This window comes from Orbicella franksi, chromosome 12 (genome assembly GCF_964199315.1).
Source record: "Orbicella franksi chromosome 12, jaOrbFran1.1, whole genome shotgun sequence".
NCBI classification, from domain to species: Eukaryota; Metazoa; Cnidaria; class Anthozoa; order Scleractinia; family Merulinidae; genus Orbicella; species Orbicella franksi.
Window position 1 is genome coordinate 21,191,262 of NC_138156.1, and position 18,962 is coordinate 21,210,223.

Below are 18,962 nucleotides of genomic sequence, written 5' to 3' on the forward strand. Positions count from 1 at the left end.
TTCGGACATGTTTGTCGCCAAATAATCAAAAACATTCTCTGTGCAAAGCCAAAATGGAAATCCGTTTTTCGTAGTCGGCAGGATTCGAACCTGCGCGGGGAGACCCCAATGGATTTCTAGTCCATCGCCTTAACCACTCGGCCACGACTACATTCACAACTAAACGGATTTAAAAGTCGGTCAAAAGTCTTAGCTCTACTTCACGGATGTGTTGTATAGATTGGTTATTTAGAGGAAAAATGAACAAAGAAATTGCGTGTGCAAGTGAAGCAGTTTTGTAACAGCAGCCGGTAAAAATAGGTTATAAGTCCGTAGTCATTCGGCAGCAGCAGAGTGTCGCAGTGGAAACGTGCTGGACCCATAACCCAGAGATCCGAGGATCAAAACCTCGTTCTGCTACTAATTTTTAGGTATAAGAAGGTTTAAAGGTGTTTTAATTTACTGCTAATTTTACATTTTTGCACCAATCAAATTAAAGGAAAACGATAAGCACAGTAGAACGTGCGCAAAAAAAACATCGATCGGCAATTATGCGAGGTCAGTGATACCCTGGGTTCGAGGATCGTCTTCTAAAAAGAATGAAAAATTAAGTTTTTGACACGAAATGCTTCATTTCATTTTTAATTCAGTTTCAAGTCTTATGAAACTAAAACTTCAGATGATTTATACAAAATGAAGGGCGTTGTGGTGCTTCAGGTCTTCTTGCTCCCATCGGAGGTTCTAAGATCTAATGCGGTGGGACTTGTTTATTGTCAGATAACAAAAACGTTCTCTTTGGAAAGCCAAAATTGTCACCCGTTCTTCGTAGTCGGCAGGATTCGAACCTGCGTGGGGAGACCCCAATGGATTTCAAGTCCATCGCCTTAACCACTCGGCCACGACTACCTTAACATGTCCAACCAACAGAGGCGAAATGATTTAAGTGTCCTTTTCGACAACAAGACTGCGATTGAATAACTGTATTCTCTTTTTTTTTGCTCTACGGCTCTTATACCGAATTCATTATTCTTTTTTGGAATACCAGAAGTGATTATTTTAGACAAAGTGGAACAACTGAATTCGATGTTACAGTCAGTTAATTAAAAGTGCTTATTAATCCAAAATCAGTCGCATAGAAGATACTGGGTTGGAAAGGAATTGTTTGTTTCTTTCGCGATAAATTGTATACTTCATGGTATTGACGCACTACTTCTAATAGCAGGGTGGGTCAAATCTCTAATTTATTATGTAGTTTTTCGTTACAGCAGCAGAGTGGCGCAGTGGAAGCGTGCTGGGCCCATAACCCAGAGATACGAGAGTCAAAACCTCGCTCTGCTAACATTTTTATTTGTTATTCTTTTTTCTCGCAGTCATATCTGAAACGTTCTTCAAAAGTAAGTTTTTGGAATTCGAACTAAGATCCTTAGTAGGGATACTGTGACCTTTCCTTTTTCAGCTTTTCTTAATGAAAAAACTTGGCAATTATTATTTAGACAAGAACGAACAAACTCCAGGATATGTAAGCCCCAGTTTCGAGAGCTATTTTGTAAAAGAGTTTCAAAAATGTTTCTTGGACGTCAGCCGTAAGCAGAGTGGCGCAGTGGAACCGTGCTGGGCCCATAACCCAGAGGTCCGAGGATCAAAACCTCGCTCTGCTAGTTATTATTATTTTTTACCTATAACAGTTTTTAAAGGCAATTTACTGGCTGTTTTACTTATTTTGCATCAATCAATTTAAAGGAAAACCATGCAATTTACACCAAGCACGGGAGAACGCGCTTGAATCAGCAATACAGTGAGGGTAATGATTTTCTGGGTTAATTTCAAGGATCGTCTTGCGAGGATATTGGTTTCCGAGAATGGAAAAAGGTGAGTATTTCAAAATGAAGGGCGTTGTCGTGCTTCAGGTCTTCCTGCTCTCGTCGGAGGTTCAAAGGTATAATGCGTTCCGACGTATTTATCGGCAAAATATCAAAAACATTTTCTTTGCAAAGCCAAAATAGAAATCCGTTTTTCGTAGTCGGTAGGATTCGAACCTGCGCGGGAAGACCCCATTGGATTTCAAGTCGATCGCCTTAACCACTCGGCCACGGCTACCTTGACTTGCTCAACCAACAGAGGCAAAAAGATTTAACTGTCCTTCACGAAGATTAGACTGCGATTGAATTACTGTATTCTCTTTGCTTTACGGCTCTTACGCCGAATTCATGATGCTATTAAAATACCAGAAGTGATTATTTCGACAAAGTGGAACAACTGAATTTCATGTGAAGTTTAAATAAGTTTTCTAACAGTAGCAGTGAAAAGTGCTTATTAATCCAAGTCAATCGCATAAAAAGCAATATATTTTGGATTATTTTCTTTCTCGATAAAACGTATACATCAAGGTATTGACGCACCAATTTCATGTAATAATCGGCCACAAGTGGAAGGCATGTCAAGTACATAGTTGAATATTTGAAGACTTTATCTGTCATCAGCAGAGTGGCGCAGTGGAAGCGTGCTGGGCCCATAACCCAGAGGTCCGAGGATCAAAACCTCGCTCTGCTAAATATTGTTTTCATGTTCTATGGTCGTGATGTTAAACCAATTTTGTTCGTTAATTCGATTTTCGAATCTCTTAAAAGGTCATGAATCGAGGGTGACTTTCTTTTTCTTTTTACGTTCGAGCAAGAAATTTGTTTTCGCTTTTTATTCAGGCGAGAAGGAACATTACATGTAATGAACGGCCACCAGAGGAAAGCAGTCAAGTTAAATAGTTAAATATTTCAAGACGTTATCTGACAGCAGCAGAGTGGCGCAGTGGAAGCGTGCTGGGCCCATAACCCAGAGGTCCGAGGATCAAAACCTCGCTCTGCTAAATATTGTTTTTATTTTGTATGGTCGTGATGCTAAACCAACTTTGTTTGTTAATTTCGTTTTGGAGTCTCTCAGAAGGTCATGAATCGAGAGAGAACTTCTTTTTCTTTTACGTTCTAGCAAGAAAAGAAGTTTTCGCTTTTTATTCAGACAAGAAGGAACATTTTATGTAATGAGTGGATACCACTGGAAAGCTGCACAGTCAAGTGCGCAGTTCTATATTTGAAGACATTGTCCGTCAGCAGCAGAGTGGCGCAGTGGAAGCGTGCTGGACCCATAACCCAGAGGTCCGAGGATCAAAACCTCGCTTTGTTATTGATTTGTTTTTACAACTCATAATGATGTTTAATTTCGAGATATTATACTTTTCATTTCCTACCGATCACAATTGAAAACAAAAGCGTGTGTAACCAGAGTCAAGCGCAGGAAAACGCGCGCAACTGCGAAATATCGGGACTGCCTGGCGTGTGCACTGATTTTGCTCCTGATTGCTTAAAAAAATAGTGATACGACGGAGGCACGAAATTACGGAGAGATCACTTTCTAAGCAAGAAATATTTAACGTGTTTGTATTTTTCACTGTTATCTGTCAAAATACATACTAACAGTACAAAAAAATTATGAACATTATATTCCCAGGTACTTACGTACTCTAAAAGGGTGGAATATCTCAAATTTCTACGCGAGTGAAAACAATATTGATTGTTGTAAGTGCTTCTGACCACTATGTTCTGACTTTATAATTTTAATCTCTCACGATAAAACAGTAAAGAAACTTTTTTCAATGGTCGTCAAGATTTAGGCCTCGAGGCGTGACCCCATTGGATTTATAGCCCATCACCTTAACCGCAGAAAAACTGAAAGAGAAAGCTTCCGCTATTCTAACAAGATACTCATACATTTATATTTTCATTTGAAAGTACAGCGATATTTGTCTTTTAACTTCCCTGCAGGTATTCAAGGTTCAGAGTATTTCTGTGAGGGCAGGATCAACGCCTCTTCCCACCACCTGGGCCTTGGAAACGTCACGTGACACTGGAAATGACTTCGAGCCAAGATTTTATCACGCCTTTGACCGCCATGAAGATCATAGAAACTTTTACCGTTATGTATGTGCACATCCCACTGTTTTCGGTTACCTGTGTGTTTTTCTTTTTCTAATTGTTTATTTGTACCCTTTGTAATCTTATTGTAAATTATCAATACTTTTTTTCTTTCTTTCCTTTTTAATATAAACCCTTGCCACCGCCTCGATTTATAATGGTAATAGGACTGAGTGGACTCCAGTTGGGTCTGTAAGCATACGAGTGATTGCGGGAGTCCGGGACGACGCGATGTCCTGTTACCAATTCATCATAACCATTACAATTTCCCACAAAAGTAAAAGTTTCATTTGAAAAAGAGCTTTTAATAGTCATTTTTAAATATCATAATTAAACATATGGAGAAAAGCTTGCAAAATGGCTGTTACGTTTCTTTCAAAACAGTCACCGGAGACTAAACCTCCACAATTTTACAAAGTCAGTCACTTGAATTGGTTACTATTAATAGTGATTGTAATCAATGTTGTGATTGGTGGATTTAGTGGAGAGGACTTAAAATGATTGGTTCATGTAACTGTCTGATTAAAGGTGTCCGATTACAGCCAATTGTCCGATTACACTGTCCGATTACAATTTTGCAAATTGATTAGAGCAAAATACAGCAGTTTATGCACCAATCACATTTGAGGGAATTTATAATTGTTATGATTAAAGATATTAGATAATTCAAATTTAAACTTTTGGCGTAAAATGAAATTTGATTAATTTGCAGGTCGACTTGTTGGTATCCAGTGTTCGGCTAAGATTTTTAAAAATGTGGAGCAACTTTGAAACAACTGGCAGTGATTCGGTAAGTAAAATGACCTTATTTTTGTGTATTAATGTTTATGTTCCGGGTTACAGTCATATTTCGTAAACTGTAAACGCGACTGCACGATACTCTTGGATTGAAAAGCCAGATTTATTAATACGCATAACAAGATACCATTTTACTACTGATGGATTTAATTCTTCAGTGTTACCACATGCGAGATATACATTTCAGAGTCGATTTTAGGAGACTTTGGAGAGAGCTTTACGTGTTAAGGTCTAAGGTAGATCAGGGTCGGTCAGGGTGGATAGAGGTATACCAATATACCTGAAAAGAAAAACCCATTATACGCAAAATTCCCTTCAAATTCATGCGAAATAACAAAATTTAGAAAAACAAGGTATACTTTATGCCTATAAAAAGTCCAATTTTGTCGTCAAAATACCGTATACTCGATCCCAAATCACCCTGTATACTGTATGACCGACCCTGGTATATCAATTTACTTACGAGGCCCTAAGAGCCGATATTTTTTCATTGCCTGTGATTGATTCTTTCCGTCTCATGTACAGTGCGATCAGGGTCTTTTAGTTAATATATCAAACACGAGAGACAGTGTTTCATCGGGATACCCAAACTTTTGACGAAATTAGAGGTTTGGATAGCCGATGGAACACTGTCTCGAGTGTCTGATATATCTTCTCAATCGAAACGAAAACTAAGGAGTAAACGGAGAAGTGAAATCGTCAAAATCTATGCTAATTAAGACCGGGTATCCAAACCTCCTTCACGGTTGTGATTTTCTTTGTTTTAACTTGATGAATTATTATTGAGTTTGAGAATTTACGTTTCAAAATTCCTAAAAAGGTTCCAATACTACTGACTGCGAAGTCTTGGAGGGAAGTTAACATGCAACAGTTAACATGTCGTCTGTTTATACTGCTTTCTGGAAGATAGAGCTCGCAGACGTGCCAGGGCATTTGTGACAGACGCCAAAAAGAATAAATCAAAAATTCTTTGTTTGTTCTGTGCTCTGTCATTTAGGACTATTACTCAATAAGCGAGATATCCATAGAAGGACGGTGTATGTGTAACGGCCATGCAGATGAGTGCACGCAGACAGACAGTGGACTCATGGCTTGCCACTGTCAACACAACACATGCGGAGAGCAATGTCAACGCTGCTGTGATGGCTACGTACTACAAGAGGGATTTTGTGTTGGTAAGTTGTTACAGTTGCGACGCGTTTCCTATCCAACTATTTTCTCAGTTAGCCGAGACAGGCTGTCGAGGAACACTAACGGTAACTTTTATGTAATTTTTTTATTACATAAAAGTTACTGTTAGTGTTCCTCGAACATCACTGGGCAAAGTAGTTTCACTACCAAACACGAGAGACAGTGATTCATCGGGATATCCAAACACCGACAAGAGAGTTGGGAATACGACGCGCAGCGGACTTTTTTTGACGAACTTCGAGGTGTTTGAATAGCCGATGAAACACTGTCTTAAGTGTTTAATATATCTTCTCAATCGAAACAAAAACTAAGGAGTAAACGAGGAAGTAGAATCGTCAAAATCTATGCTAATTAAGGCCGGGTATCCAAACCTCCATCGCGGTTGTGATTTTCTTTGTTTTAACTTGATGAATTATTAATGAGTTTGAGAATGATGTGAAGTATATATGAAATAATTCATATTTAAACTGCGATCATCGCAGTAAATTTTCCAATTTAAGCAATTTGAAAGAAGAAGCCTGAAAAAATCAGGGCTTCAACGGGATTCGAACCCATGACCTCCGCGATAACGGTGCTATGCTCTACCAACTGAGCTATGAAGCCACACAGCTCGCAACTAGCAAAGCTATTCTGGGCGAGGGAAGGGTTACAGTCTGCTTCGTCCAGAAAACGATGTTGCCCCACTGTAAAAAACCCAACAATGCCTTACAATAAAGGCTTTAGGTTGGGCGGTCAGAGTGAGCTGAAAATCGCATTCAGTGCGCGCTGTTCAGTTTCCCCTACCCGGCCTCATCTCGTCTTTGCATAACTAGTACCATTCTGATCGTTCTCGGACTTATCTTCCCGTGCTGTCGGATTTAAATGGTGTCTGCAATAATGGTGAAATTTTTGCAAGTTTTTGGATCCTAGGAAATCAAATTAAGACGACATTGAAATAAAAGCGGATCCTTTTAAAATCTGTGGATGTTTTTAGAGCATGGAAAGCAGGCGCATGTTAGAATACTAAAATTCCCTCACTCTTGGGAAAACAAGTTCTCAGACAAAAATCATCCTTTTGCTGATTTCACAGGTGTTCCGGCGTCATACTCCTCCACAGACGGACTACTAACTAAGTCGATGTCACCCTTAACATCTGTAGATAGGAACAACATATCTGCAAGGAACACTACCGAATCTTCGTTGTTACAGACCACTAACAATCCTAGTCAACTGACAGAGGTTTGGAATGTTCAAAATGTTACAAACTCCACCGAAGAAATCAGTGCAGAAGCGTCTTTGGACATTGCAGATAAACAGGTTATTGTAGAACCTGCTCTGATTGCCCAAAAAACTCCCGTGTCCACCTCCAAGGGAAACGAGACCCAAGTCTCGACGTCTCTTGGCAGCACTGGCGAACCTTCTACTGCGCACACTGCAATGGGACATACCACTAGTCAGTCTATTGCTGATTCTGATTCTCCAATCACCACAGCAACGCCCACCACACAGCTGAACACTACGATGACTGAGACCAAAATGGATCTGGAGTCCACCACTGTGAAAACCACTTCTGGGAGCATGGATAGACAAGGTTCTTTAGACACCACTACAGGCAAAATCACTACCACAAGCAAAATTTCAACTGAATCTAATACTGCTGGTACGTCTACGACAACAGTGTCAAACGCTACTTTAACCTCTACTGTGGAACGTGTTAATTCTACAGCTTACAAAGACTCTAATGATGCGACTACGACAAAACATTTTGATAGTGAAACTACTCTGCCCAGTGATGTTCAATCTACAGTGGCTAGTACCTCGCATTTATTAACAGTAGAGATAACTACTGGTGACTTTACCACCTCGGAAACCACGGCCCAGCGTACCAATGAAGACGATACCGTTGAAACTTTTCCTGAATCCACTACTGTGGAAAGTACTGCTGTTTTGGCACCTGAAGAAAGTACTGCTGTAGAAATACATGAAAAAAGTACTACTGACCCTGCCCTCGAGGAAACTACTACTGACTATACACCTGAGGAAAGTAGCACTGTGCCCACCCCTGGGGAAATTACCACTTTGCCTACACCTGAGGAAAGTTCTGCTGTGACAAAACCCGAGGAAACTACTGCTGTGGCTGACCCGGAGGAAAATACTCCTGTGTCGACATCTGAGGAGGATTTTTCTGGGCCAACCCCTGAGGAAAGTACTTCTGGGTCTACCCCTGAAGCAAGTTCTGCAGTGTCTACATCCGGGGAAAGTACTACCAGGCCTACTCCAGAGGAAAATACCACTGTGTCTACACCAGAAAGTACCAGAGTGTTTACGACTGAGAAAAGTACTGCCTTTGTAGGAAGTTCCACTGCTACGGTGCCTACCCCTGATGAAAATAATACTGTGACCACCACTCAGGAAAGTACTTCCGTACCTACATCTAAGCAAACTACTATTATGACTATACCCGAGAAAAGTACCACTGCGGAAAATACCACAGTGACCAGCCCTGTGGAACTTACTAGTGTGTCTACACCTATGAAAAGTACTGGTGTTTCTACCCCTAAAGAGAATACCTCTGTAACTACATCTGAGAAGGGTGTTACGGTGTCCACACCTTTGAATAGTACTGCTGTGCCTACCCTTGAGGAAAGCATTACTGTGCCAACCTCTGTGGAAAGTTCTACTGTGCCTACCCCTGCCGGAAATACTAGTGCTGTGTCTGACGCAAAGAAAACCACCACTGTGCCCACCCAAGTGAAAAGCATGCCTCTATCTACCCAAGAGGAAAGCACCATTATTTCCACCTATAAGAAAAGCACCCCTGTACCCACCCCAGAGGAAAGCACCACTATGTCTACCCCAGAAAAAAGCACCACTTTGGTCACCCCTGAGGAGAGTACTACTGTGCCTATCCCTACAGGTAGTACTACTGTACCTAACCTCAAGCAAAATACCACAGGGTCCAGCACTGAGAAAACTACAACGGCGTCTAAGACTAGGGAAACTAACACTATCTCTACCCCAGTGGAAACTACGATGGTGCCTGCCCCTGGGAAAAGTATTGCTGAAACGAGTACAACTGGGCCAACCGCTGAGGAAAGTACCACTGCTCTTAATGCTGTGGAAACGACAACTGTGCCTACCACTGTGGAAACAAATTCTATGCCTGCCACTATTAAAATTACCACTGTGCCTGTCACTGTGGAAACAACTTCTATGCCTACCACTGTGAAAAATACTACTTTGCCTACCGCTATTAAAATTACGACAGTGTCTACCTCTATGGAAACAACTACTATGCCTACCACTGTGAAAACGACCACTGTGCCTACCACTGTGGAAACGACCACTGTGCCTACCACTGAGAAAACTACTACTGTGCCTACGACTGTGAAAACAACCACTGTGCCTACCACTATGGAAATGACCACTGTGCCTACCACTGAGAAAACTACTACTGTGCCTACGACTGCGAAAAAAACCATTGTGCCTACCACTATGGAAACGACTACTGTGCCTATCACTGTCGAAACTACCACTGTGCCTACCACTGAGAAAACTACTACTGTGCCTACGACTATGAAAACAACCACTGTGCCTACCACTATGGAAACGGCCACTGTACCTACCACTGAGAAAACTACTACTGTGCCTACGACTGCGAAAACAACCATTGTGCCTACCACTATGGAAACGACCACTGTGCCTACCACTGTCGAAACGACCACTGTGCCTACCACTGAGAAAACTACTACTGTGCCTATGACTGTGAAAACAACCATTGTGCCTACCACTATGGAAACGACTACTGTGCCTACCACTGTCGAAACGATCACTGTGCCTACCACTGAGAAAACTACTACTGTGCCTACGACTGTGAAAACGACCACCGTGCCTACAACTGTCAAAACTACCACTGTGCCTACCACTGTCAAAACGACCTCCGTGCCTACCACTGTGGAAACTACCGCTGTGCCTACCACTGTCAAAACGACCTCCGTGCCTACCACTGTGAAAACGACCACTGTGCCTACAACTGTCAAAACTACCACTGTGCCTACCACTGTCAAAACGACCTCCGTGCCTACCACTGAGGAAACGACCACTGTACCTACCACTGTCAAAACGACCACTGTGCCTACCACTGTGGAAACTACCACTGTGCCTACCACTGTGAAAACGACCACTGTATCTACCACTGTCAAAACGACCTCTGTGCCTACCACTGTGGAGACTTCCACTGTGCCTACCACAGTCAAAACGACCACTGTACCTACCACTGTGAGAACTACTACTGTACCTACCACTGTCAAAACGACCACTGTGCCTACCACAGTCAAAACGACTTCTGTGCCTACCACTGAGAGAACTACTACTGTGCCTACCACTGTGAAAACTGCTTTGTTGCCTACTACTTCGGGTTTCCTTTCAGAGGAAGAAGCTCGAAAGGCTTTTGGTGATCTTCCCTTAGGAGGTGAGAGAAACGCATTTTCTTGAGAGTGTCTCGTTTTTCAACGAAAAGTTATTTGTAGTCCGTTTTTTTCTGCCGTTTCTCCTTCCTGACGCATTTGTTGTTTTTCTTTCAGTGTGTTACTGCAGCAAGTTTGCAACGGTCGATAGACAGTGTTTCCCAACGGCATTGAACAAACCGTGTATTTGTCGAGCGAACTTTGCTGGCACAAGATGCGAGAAATGTGCACCCGGTTATTTCAACTATCCTTTCTGTGCTTGTAAGTAGTACCAGAACTTCTAGTAGTATTCATCTATAAATTCATCACCCATGGTACCAAACACCCAATTTTCAAACTGTACTTATTTGCGCTGTGTTCTTGGGCAAGACACTTCAAGCTCACAGTGCTTCTCCCCACTCAGGTGTATAAATAGGTACCGGCGAATTTAATACTGGGAGTAAACCTACGATGTATGCAGACTTTACTTACCTTACTTATTTGGGGGCATGTTTCTTCACCACTCCGGGCAAGATCTGTCTATCAGGTCGCACAGAGTTAACTGTTGCTTATTAACATATGGCGGCAAAGTGACGTGAAATCATGTTCGGAGTGCTAGTACTGTTCCTATGGGATGACACAATGGAAAAACCTTCAGGTACTTCCATGAAGTTGGAAGTGCATTGACCGAATGGTTAGGCTTATACCTAGTACTTAGTACTTGGTATTTAGTACTTTAGTAGAACTTAGCATCAAGTAATCCGAGGCGCGAATGCCAGCCGGGATTGTTGTGTTGTGGTTTTGTGCGAGACTCGTTAATGGGGAACCTGGCTAATACTCTGGTGGGTTGCCTGCTACGGTCTAGGGAAAGGACAGGGAAACGGCAATCCTAGAATAGCAATACTTGTAGTCACTTGATGCTGTGGTAACCGGAGCCAACCTATGAGCTAGAGAGCCAATAGGCACTTTGCTGCCGAGGTCACCTGACAAAGGTTTTGCTCTCCAACAACTTTTTCCATACAAAGCTTCTTAATTTTTAAAATTTAAAGTCGTCATAAAATCTCATCCTTTAATGCCAGAACCCTCAAACTTTGCCATTTTGTGGTTTTCGACATGCTTTTTCCATATCTGGCCTAGCTGCAAAGGGCGTATTAAGCATTGGAAACACTCGCCATGGCTTAACTCCATCGTTCTTCGGGAACATTTTGGAAATACAAAACATCATCTTTCTCTACACATGTACCGTTTTTGACTCTGTATTTTGATTTGCGTTTCAGCCTGCAGATGTAACAAACAGGGCTCAGCTAAACTAACATGTGATGAGGAAACAGGGAGTTGTACCTGCAAGACAGGTGTCAGAGGAAGAAAGTGTGATGCCTGTCCTTACGGGTTTTATGGCTTCCCCAACTGTCAACGTACGTTATCAAAAAACATGTTAAAATGTTGTTGAAAGTTGAATGTTTATAGTGGTCAATGCGCTTAGCTACACCTAGCTAGTTCTCAGGCATGCCGCTTAAACTGTCTGAAGGAAACAAATATTTCACGTAAAATATCAAACACGAAAGACCGTATGTGACCACATTTCCAAACACCAACAAGAGAATTGAAAACACGACGCGTAGCGTAGCGTAACTTTGAGGTGTTTGAAAATGTTGTCAAACACTGTCTTAAAGGTTTGATGTCTTCTCAATCGAAACTTAAACGAAGGAGAAAACGGAGAAATAAAATCGTAAAAAGCTATGCTAATTAACATCACATATCCAAATACCGTCTTGGTCAGGATTTCCTTTGTTGAAACTTGAGAAATAAATATAATGGGCCTAAACATACCAGCTGGCGGGAGGCAGACCAGTTGGCTATGTACAAACGTGACTCAGGAGTTAAACTAGAGTCAACCGAGAAACAACTCCAGCTTAGTGGTCAGAGCGGAGCTTGAACTTGGGACCTCCGGATTTCAAGTCCGGCGCCCTAACCACTCGGTCACGCTGCCTCTACAACGTGACGTTTTTGGCTTCACCAATTTTAGTGTGATTGCATTATACGATAACCTTAATCCCAGTTTTTATCTTTTCCCACAGCATGCGAGTGTAATCCGTCCGGATCGTACCGCGGTGGTAGATTTTGTGATCCGTACAGCGGTCAGTGTCCCTGCAGATATGGTGTCCGAGGGAGGCAGTGCAATAAGTGTCCTGCGGGTTACTATGGTTTCCCTAATTGTCAGTGTAAGTGTGTTAATTAAGGGTGAGCGTGTCAATACGCAAAACCAGTCAAAATTTTCACTGTTTGTCTTTCCCAACCTATGTGGTTAATTTGTTGTTGTGATAATTGGTTCCTGGAATGTCGCACTAAGAAATTATTTTTTTTCCAAGTCAGTTCTAATCCTTTAACTAGGGTAAACGCAAGTTAAACAACTTGTTTTGTGGGCAAAGATTGAAGTAAATTTGACAGTCGACTTTTGGGTGCGCGCATGGGAGAAGACGCGCTTGTTTCTCTCTCGCTGCGCTCGTGGGAGAAGACGTGCGTGTTTCTCTCTTGCGCCCTTCTAATTTGTGCCTTGTGTCAATCTTCGTGCCAGCCATATTGGAACAAGCCGAAGAGAATGACTTCTTTTTCTACTTCATCTCCTAGTATTAAAAAAAAAGGGTACTTGCGCTTGTCGTTTCTCTCGCAACGAAAATGTTTACCAAGTATGTTATGTTAAGTTAAAGTAGCTGTTAATCAAAAGTTTCCGTGAATCTGGGTGAATTTTACACTCATCATAGACTACAGTATTTGCAAGTCACGCAAGAGTCTTCAAAATGTAACTACGCATTCCATGTTTTCAGGGTGCGGATGTAATCCGTTGACAACAACTGCAGACATCTGTGAAGATTATCGCGGCAGCTACAGGTGCTTATGTAAAGCCAACTTCCAGGGTTTCTTCTGCGGACAGTGCAGGCCGGGACACTTCGGCTTCCCTGTTTGTCAAAGTGAGTGTGTAAAATGCAATACCATTGATTGATTGCCGATTGATTTTTCTTGATAAAGTTTGTCTATCCTCGAGTTCCATTTCAGATTTCCACCAATGTTTCACCACGAAAAATACTCTTTTTTTACGCTTTTTGGCTAGTCCGCAGGCTTGAAGTGAATACAAAAAAGTAGTACATCAGTAGCTTCTACAAAGTGGCATTTTGGTAGTTTTCCGATACCAGGAAAAAAGCACTAAACTCAGTGAATCCCTCACCCCCGGTTTCAGTCCCTAGACTCTCCTTATCCCGCTCTCAACCATAGCGCGGAGAGGGGGGAAAGTTCAGGAGCTAGACTAACCCTCCTTATGCCTAGTAAGTAAAATAGCACGTGTTTTGCTCCAATTCAACGTAAGTGTAAATATCGTGTTAAGACACAATCCTGGCGCCTTGTAGTTCTTATTCTCTCTTTTCCTTCGTAGAGTGCTTATGTTCACCTAGTGGTTATGGATCATGTAATCAGCTTGGTAAATGTGTCTGTAATGAAGGCTATGCTGGCGTCCAGTGCGACCGCTGTGCAAACGACTTTTACGGGTTTCCTAACTGCAGAGGTGAGTCCGATAAGGGTGCGGAGAAAGGGGTAATTTGTCACTCATGATATTAGGGTAGGAACCCAAGAAACTGAGTAGTCGTTTTTACTTGTTCTTTCTTACCACCTTTAATTGAACACTTGTTTATGGATAAACGTCAATGTATTTTACAATGGCTGGTCAGCTACTTGTATTTAGCCTAGTTAGATTATGACATTTCAACCTAGTTAAATTATGAAGCCCAACGAGTCTCCTGTTGTGGAATGGTTTACAGAAGGCGTTGGATTTGCGTCCTGTCGAAGCACTTTCAGGATAATTTATGGACATTTTGTCCATCGAGAACCAAGTCAGATTGTGTATTTTGCTACAATATTTCTGAAAGTATACATATTTCCTCTGTTGAACCTTTGACTTGCAGCTTGTAACTGCAACACCTTCGGGTCATTCAGTAGTCAGTGCAACTACACAACTGGAGACTGCCACTGCAGGCCAAACATCCGGGGTGGTCATTGCGACCGCTGTGACAAAGGCATGGTGGGCTTCCCCACGTGTGTTAAATGCGACTGCAACCCAGATGGCTCGCGTTTCTTACCTGGTTTGGCCAACAACGTATGCTACGGCTCGGCTAAGGTAAATGTGTTACGTGTTGATAGGCTAGTTCAAACCGTGGATAAATAAAGTCTTGATTGATTGATTGATCGATTGATTGATTGATTGATTGATTGATTGATTGATTGACTGATTGATTACTGTACTTGTCATACGCTATGGGCAGCCGTTACCACCAAAAATACAAGATTATTAAACGGCACAGACAAAACATAAATGGTTTAGTGATGGTTTGCGAAATGGAATAAATGATTGACAAATGATACTGTCTAAATACAAATAGTTAGGTGTTCTTGTGTTAAACGGTCTACTGAAACAGTAAGTGATTTAGACAATTTAGAAATGGTTCAGTCACCGATATCAAAATGGAACAAACTAGTAAGAATCAGTTTATTTAAATGAGAATCCATCTGACTACGATACGTGGAATGATCAGGTGTGACAACAAACGGTCATGTGTTCTGTTTCAAAATGGTGTAATTAATGGTGGGACGGTCGAGGTAATCGACAAATCATTTAAACTGATTCTTACTAGTTTGTTCCATTTTGATATCGGTGACTGAACCATTTCTAAATTGTCTAAATCACTTACTGTTTCAGTAGACCGTTTAACACAAGAACACCTAACTATTTGTATTTAGACAGTATCATTTGTCAATCATTTATTCCATTTCGCAAACCATCACTAAACCATTTATGTTTTGTCTGTGCCGTTTAATAATCTTGTATTTTTGGTGGTGACGGCCGCCCATAATACGCAGTGACACGTGTGTGACATAGTGTCATACACAGGCGATGTTAGGGTCGTCACGCACTGGATGAGGTGCACTGCGCGACGTATGGTCAGCGCGCGGGATTTAAGACTTTAAGGCTGAGAGTCCGAGCGCAGCCATGTTCCATCTGTCTTGTTCTTAAGCAAAATTCTGTACTCTTCCACTGTCTTTCTTCGCTCAGGTGCACGGGAAAGACAAGTACAAGTGATCCTGATTACCAATAAGAGTGTTATTTTAAATGTATAATCCCTGTGGTTCCCCGATGAATACACGAAGTTGCCACGCCCTAGTCGTTTTATGCGATGAACGAAATTATCTTTCTTAAAAGGATGCTTCAGAATGATAATCCAAGAAGACACTTATCTTAGAAGTAACGTTTGAAGATGTTAAGTTGGGGAAGATCTGTAGCATGGAGCCTTAAAGTTTTTTTTTTTTTTGTTTTTTTCATTTTTCGGTAATATTTCTGGATTTTTTGCCACAAATTAGTTACCCAGTCTGGAACTATTTTAGTTCGGAAAATAACTGATTTCGTCTCGTTTTCTCCTTGTTTCAGTATCAGTGCCTGTGTAAACCCAACGTGGTCGGTCGGACATGTGATCGTTGCATGCACGGTTTCTACAACTTCAGCGGCAGCAATCCTTTGGGCTGTTCATCCTGCAGCTGTTCGGCACGTGGCACTGTGTCAGGAACACGAAACTGTCACGCGCAAAGTGGGAGATGCGACTGCAAGAATCACGTGATAGGTAAAAAGTGCCAGAACTGCCAAGATGGCTATCACGGAATGAGGTCTCAAGACATCTTTGGTTGTAAAGGTGAGATGTTTATTTACCTCCAGAGAAATGTGTCAACTCTTTCACCAAAAAGATTGGAAAATTCCGTCTCCTTTACTATTTGTCATAGGCTTCTTTATATAATGTTTGTTGCTGGTGTATCAGGAAAATCTTCGGTCTTTAACATTAGACTTGAGACTACATTAGATATGAAACTTATGGTTAGCACTTTGACTGCTAACCGGTAAATGCCTCTGTCCACCCAGGAGAGTATAAATGGGCACCGGCGAACTGTCAGGGCAAACTGACAGAATGCTCGGAGGTACTCTGCGATGGACTAGCATCCCATCCACGGGGCGTGGTCCGCTCATGCAGTACTCCTATTCACGTAATGCTTCAGAAGCCAGAATAAGCTATGGTGTTTCTTTTTGACTCTGCTCGGAGCGTAGCTAGTTCGCGATGCTTTCAATCTCTGACTCTGTTGTACTCCTTTGTTCTTGTTTCACAGCCTGTAAGTGTGATCCTGGTGGTTCAGTCAGCAGAAACTGTTTTAAACATTTAGGAGACTGTCAATGTGTCTCTGGTGTCAAAGGAAGGAAGTGCAACAGGTGAGAATTCTTACCCTTCCCTCTCCTCCCTCCTTTTACTTTTAGCCTCTCTTTCCTTTTCGTATCTTAGCAAATGTTGTGCTCGGTCGTGGAGAAACTCTGGCTCTAACGTTCAAAGACGTAATCTAAAATTGCCACCACTTATTTATAGCCGAGATATTTCAGAACTTCGGCAAGTTTTGACCAAGTGCTTTTAACTTTTTTAAACATCAAACTTTTGTGACCATACGGTAAAACGAAATAGCAATTTACCCCGAGAGAGATAGAATTTTTTGCAAACATTACTAACAGTATAACTTTCCTTGCCGAGTGGAGCAAACCCTGATTGAGATCTATCCTCAATTAGACCGCACTGTTGTCGCTTTTTATTTCCTCCGTAGTCTCTATTCGTCCAGAGCAATTTACTTTCCAACCTTGTACCACATCTTCGCCGAGTTAGAAGGAGCTGTTTTGACGTCTAACACTAGAACCCGGGTCCCCACCGGCGCGGACGAGGATGTATTTCCAAATTATTCGGGGACTGGATACGCAATTTTTCCAGCGTATAAGGTATTGTATTTAATCTTCATGGTTGTAGAAGGCTCATTAAATTTTGCTGATGAAAATGCTCGATAGGAAAAAAACAATCAAGAGATAGATTCGAAAGTAAGAACTAACTAAGGACTTTCGGACAGACGAGCGCTTGGTTGAATGATACATATCATATACTCACCTCGTTAAGGTCATGCGCAACACTCGTAGATAAGAACAGCCGATATTTAACCCTGGTGACCGATATGCAGATGTTATGAAGCGTGAGCTATGTAAGGTAAAGTCTTAATCAGGGAAATTTCTTTCGTCCTCCTTGTGTCGTTAGGTTATGTGTACCGAGGACTTTTTGATGTTTTTCAGGGCATGGTTTATTTAATTTCCAATTTGGTTTCTATTTCTATTTTTAGGATTACGGGGTTGCCGTGTACATTCCCAAGACTCGCAAGTACCATGTCATTTTCTACTACGCGCTTCGAGATAACTTACGCACTACTGCTAAAGTCGGCCTTCATCCGCGAGGTAAAAACTTTAGTATATAATTAAACATTAGTGTATAATTGTATAAGTGTATAATTAAACATTAGTAGAATTCTACTAGTATACTGATGCAAATGCTGTAATCTGATTGGCTGAACCATTGCGTACGATCAGCCATTAGTATGCAGTGGCTTGGTGTGGTCAACAAAATTGCAACGTTTCCTTGTTTCTCCGAAGTTTTGAAAGAACATTTAGAAACAAAAGAAACAAAATTTCTCAGAAAACTAAAAGGAGTGCATTTACGGTTTCTTGGATTAAAAACGCTCGAATTTTTTTAAAGAAACTGGTAAGCGCGCGTACACAACCGCAAATGTCAAACTGACAATTAATTCAGTCCGCGCGAATTCTCTAAAGAGTTAAGTTTAATACTGAGACCAGAAATAATTGGAATCGTTATTTGAAGGAAATTTCAGTTACAATTCTACTAAAACAATTAGATTATTCGCTCTCGATTTCTATGAGGCGATAGTTGATTCGGCCTACGCCCTCATCAAATATCAGCTCATAGAAATCTCGAGCTCACAATCTAATTATTAATTAGCACTCAAGTTGAAAATCACGTTATTTTAGTACAGTGCCACTTAGATAACATTGTTCTGTGTTAGGCTCGAAGATAACGTCACTCAACTTCGAGGTGCAGTTCTATCCAGCAAATGAACAACAGTCCAAGAGCTTGAGGACCACCGTGAACAGCAGAGGAGTAAACAGAGAATTCCAGCTGGAGAAGGGTGTTTGGAACGTTATCATTACATCACACAGCTCTATGCTCTTGTTGGTAAGTTGACTGAACTGTTAAAGTTTACAGCCCCTTACCAAGTGTGTTTCTATACTGGGTCAATTTTGTCTGAAATCTTAAGATGCTGGGGTTATGAAACTTCCTCAAACGAAACTAAAACTAAGAATAAAACGGAGAAACAAAGTCGTAAAAATCTATGCTCAAAAAAAGATCAGCTTTTGAAACACCGTCACGGTCGTGATTTCCTTTGTATATTCTTGATGTGCCATCCTAACCTAACTCTTGACGCCAACTATTGCGGACAGAAATGATAATGGTGACAACTACGCCCTAAGGATAAGGCAAATTAAAAAAAAAAAAACATAAATAGAAAAACAGTATTGCGCCAATTTTAGCAGAGCGAGGTTTTGATCCTCGGACCTCTGGGTTATGGGCCCAGCACGCTTCCACTGCGCCACTCTGCTCACGGATGACGTCCAGAAATATTTTTAAAACTGAATCTTTTCCAG

General features: G+C 41.5%; 1 protein-coding gene and 4 non-coding genes across 5 annotated transcripts in view; 1 reads left to right on the plus strand and 4 right to left on the minus strand.

Annotated features, from left to right (window-relative positions):
* The window catches only part of LOC145463628 (uncharacterized), a 75,367-nt gene that overhangs the window by 14,073 nt on the left and 42,332 nt on the right, over positions 1 to 18,962 (plus strand). Inside the window, exons 3-17 of the mRNA XM_081447389.1 lie at positions 3,792 to 3,947; positions 4,654 to 4,731; positions 5,737 to 5,914; positions 7,000 to 10,380; positions 10,493 to 10,636; positions 11,632 to 11,769; positions 12,433 to 12,576; positions 13,180 to 13,323; positions 13,782 to 13,910; positions 14,308 to 14,519; positions 15,825 to 16,083; positions 16,550 to 16,649; positions 17,030 to 17,198; positions 17,588 to 17,699; positions 18,323 to 18,492. Coding sequence (XP_081303515.1) covers positions 3,792 to 3,947; positions 4,654 to 4,731; positions 5,737 to 5,914; positions 7,000 to 10,380; positions 10,493 to 10,636; positions 11,632 to 11,769; positions 12,433 to 12,576; positions 13,180 to 13,323; positions 13,782 to 13,910; positions 14,308 to 14,519; positions 15,825 to 16,083; positions 16,550 to 16,649; positions 17,030 to 17,198; positions 17,588 to 17,699; positions 18,323 to 18,492 — 5,514 coding nt within the window. The remainder of the gene's footprint in view (positions 1 to 3,791; positions 3,948 to 4,653; positions 4,732 to 5,736; positions 5,915 to 6,999; positions 10,381 to 10,492; positions 10,637 to 11,631; positions 11,770 to 12,432; positions 12,577 to 13,179; positions 13,324 to 13,781; positions 13,911 to 14,307; positions 14,520 to 15,824; positions 16,084 to 16,549; positions 16,650 to 17,029; positions 17,199 to 17,587; positions 17,700 to 18,322; positions 18,493 to 18,962) is intronic.
* Trnas-aga (transfer RNA serine (anticodon AGA)) lies at positions 70 to 151 on the minus strand. Its single transcript has one exon. It is a non-coding gene; the product is annotated as a tRNA-Ser (tRNA).
* Positions 804 to 885, minus strand: Trnas-uga (transfer RNA serine (anticodon UGA)). The gene has a single exon. It is a non-coding gene; the product is annotated as a tRNA-Ser (tRNA).
* Positions 1,995 to 2,076, minus strand: Trnas-uga (transfer RNA serine (anticodon UGA)). Its single transcript has one exon. It is a non-coding gene; the product is annotated as a tRNA-Ser (tRNA).
* On the minus strand, positions 18,846 to 18,917 carry Trnam-cau (transfer RNA methionine (anticodon CAU)). The gene has a single exon. It is a non-coding gene; the product is annotated as a tRNA-Met (tRNA).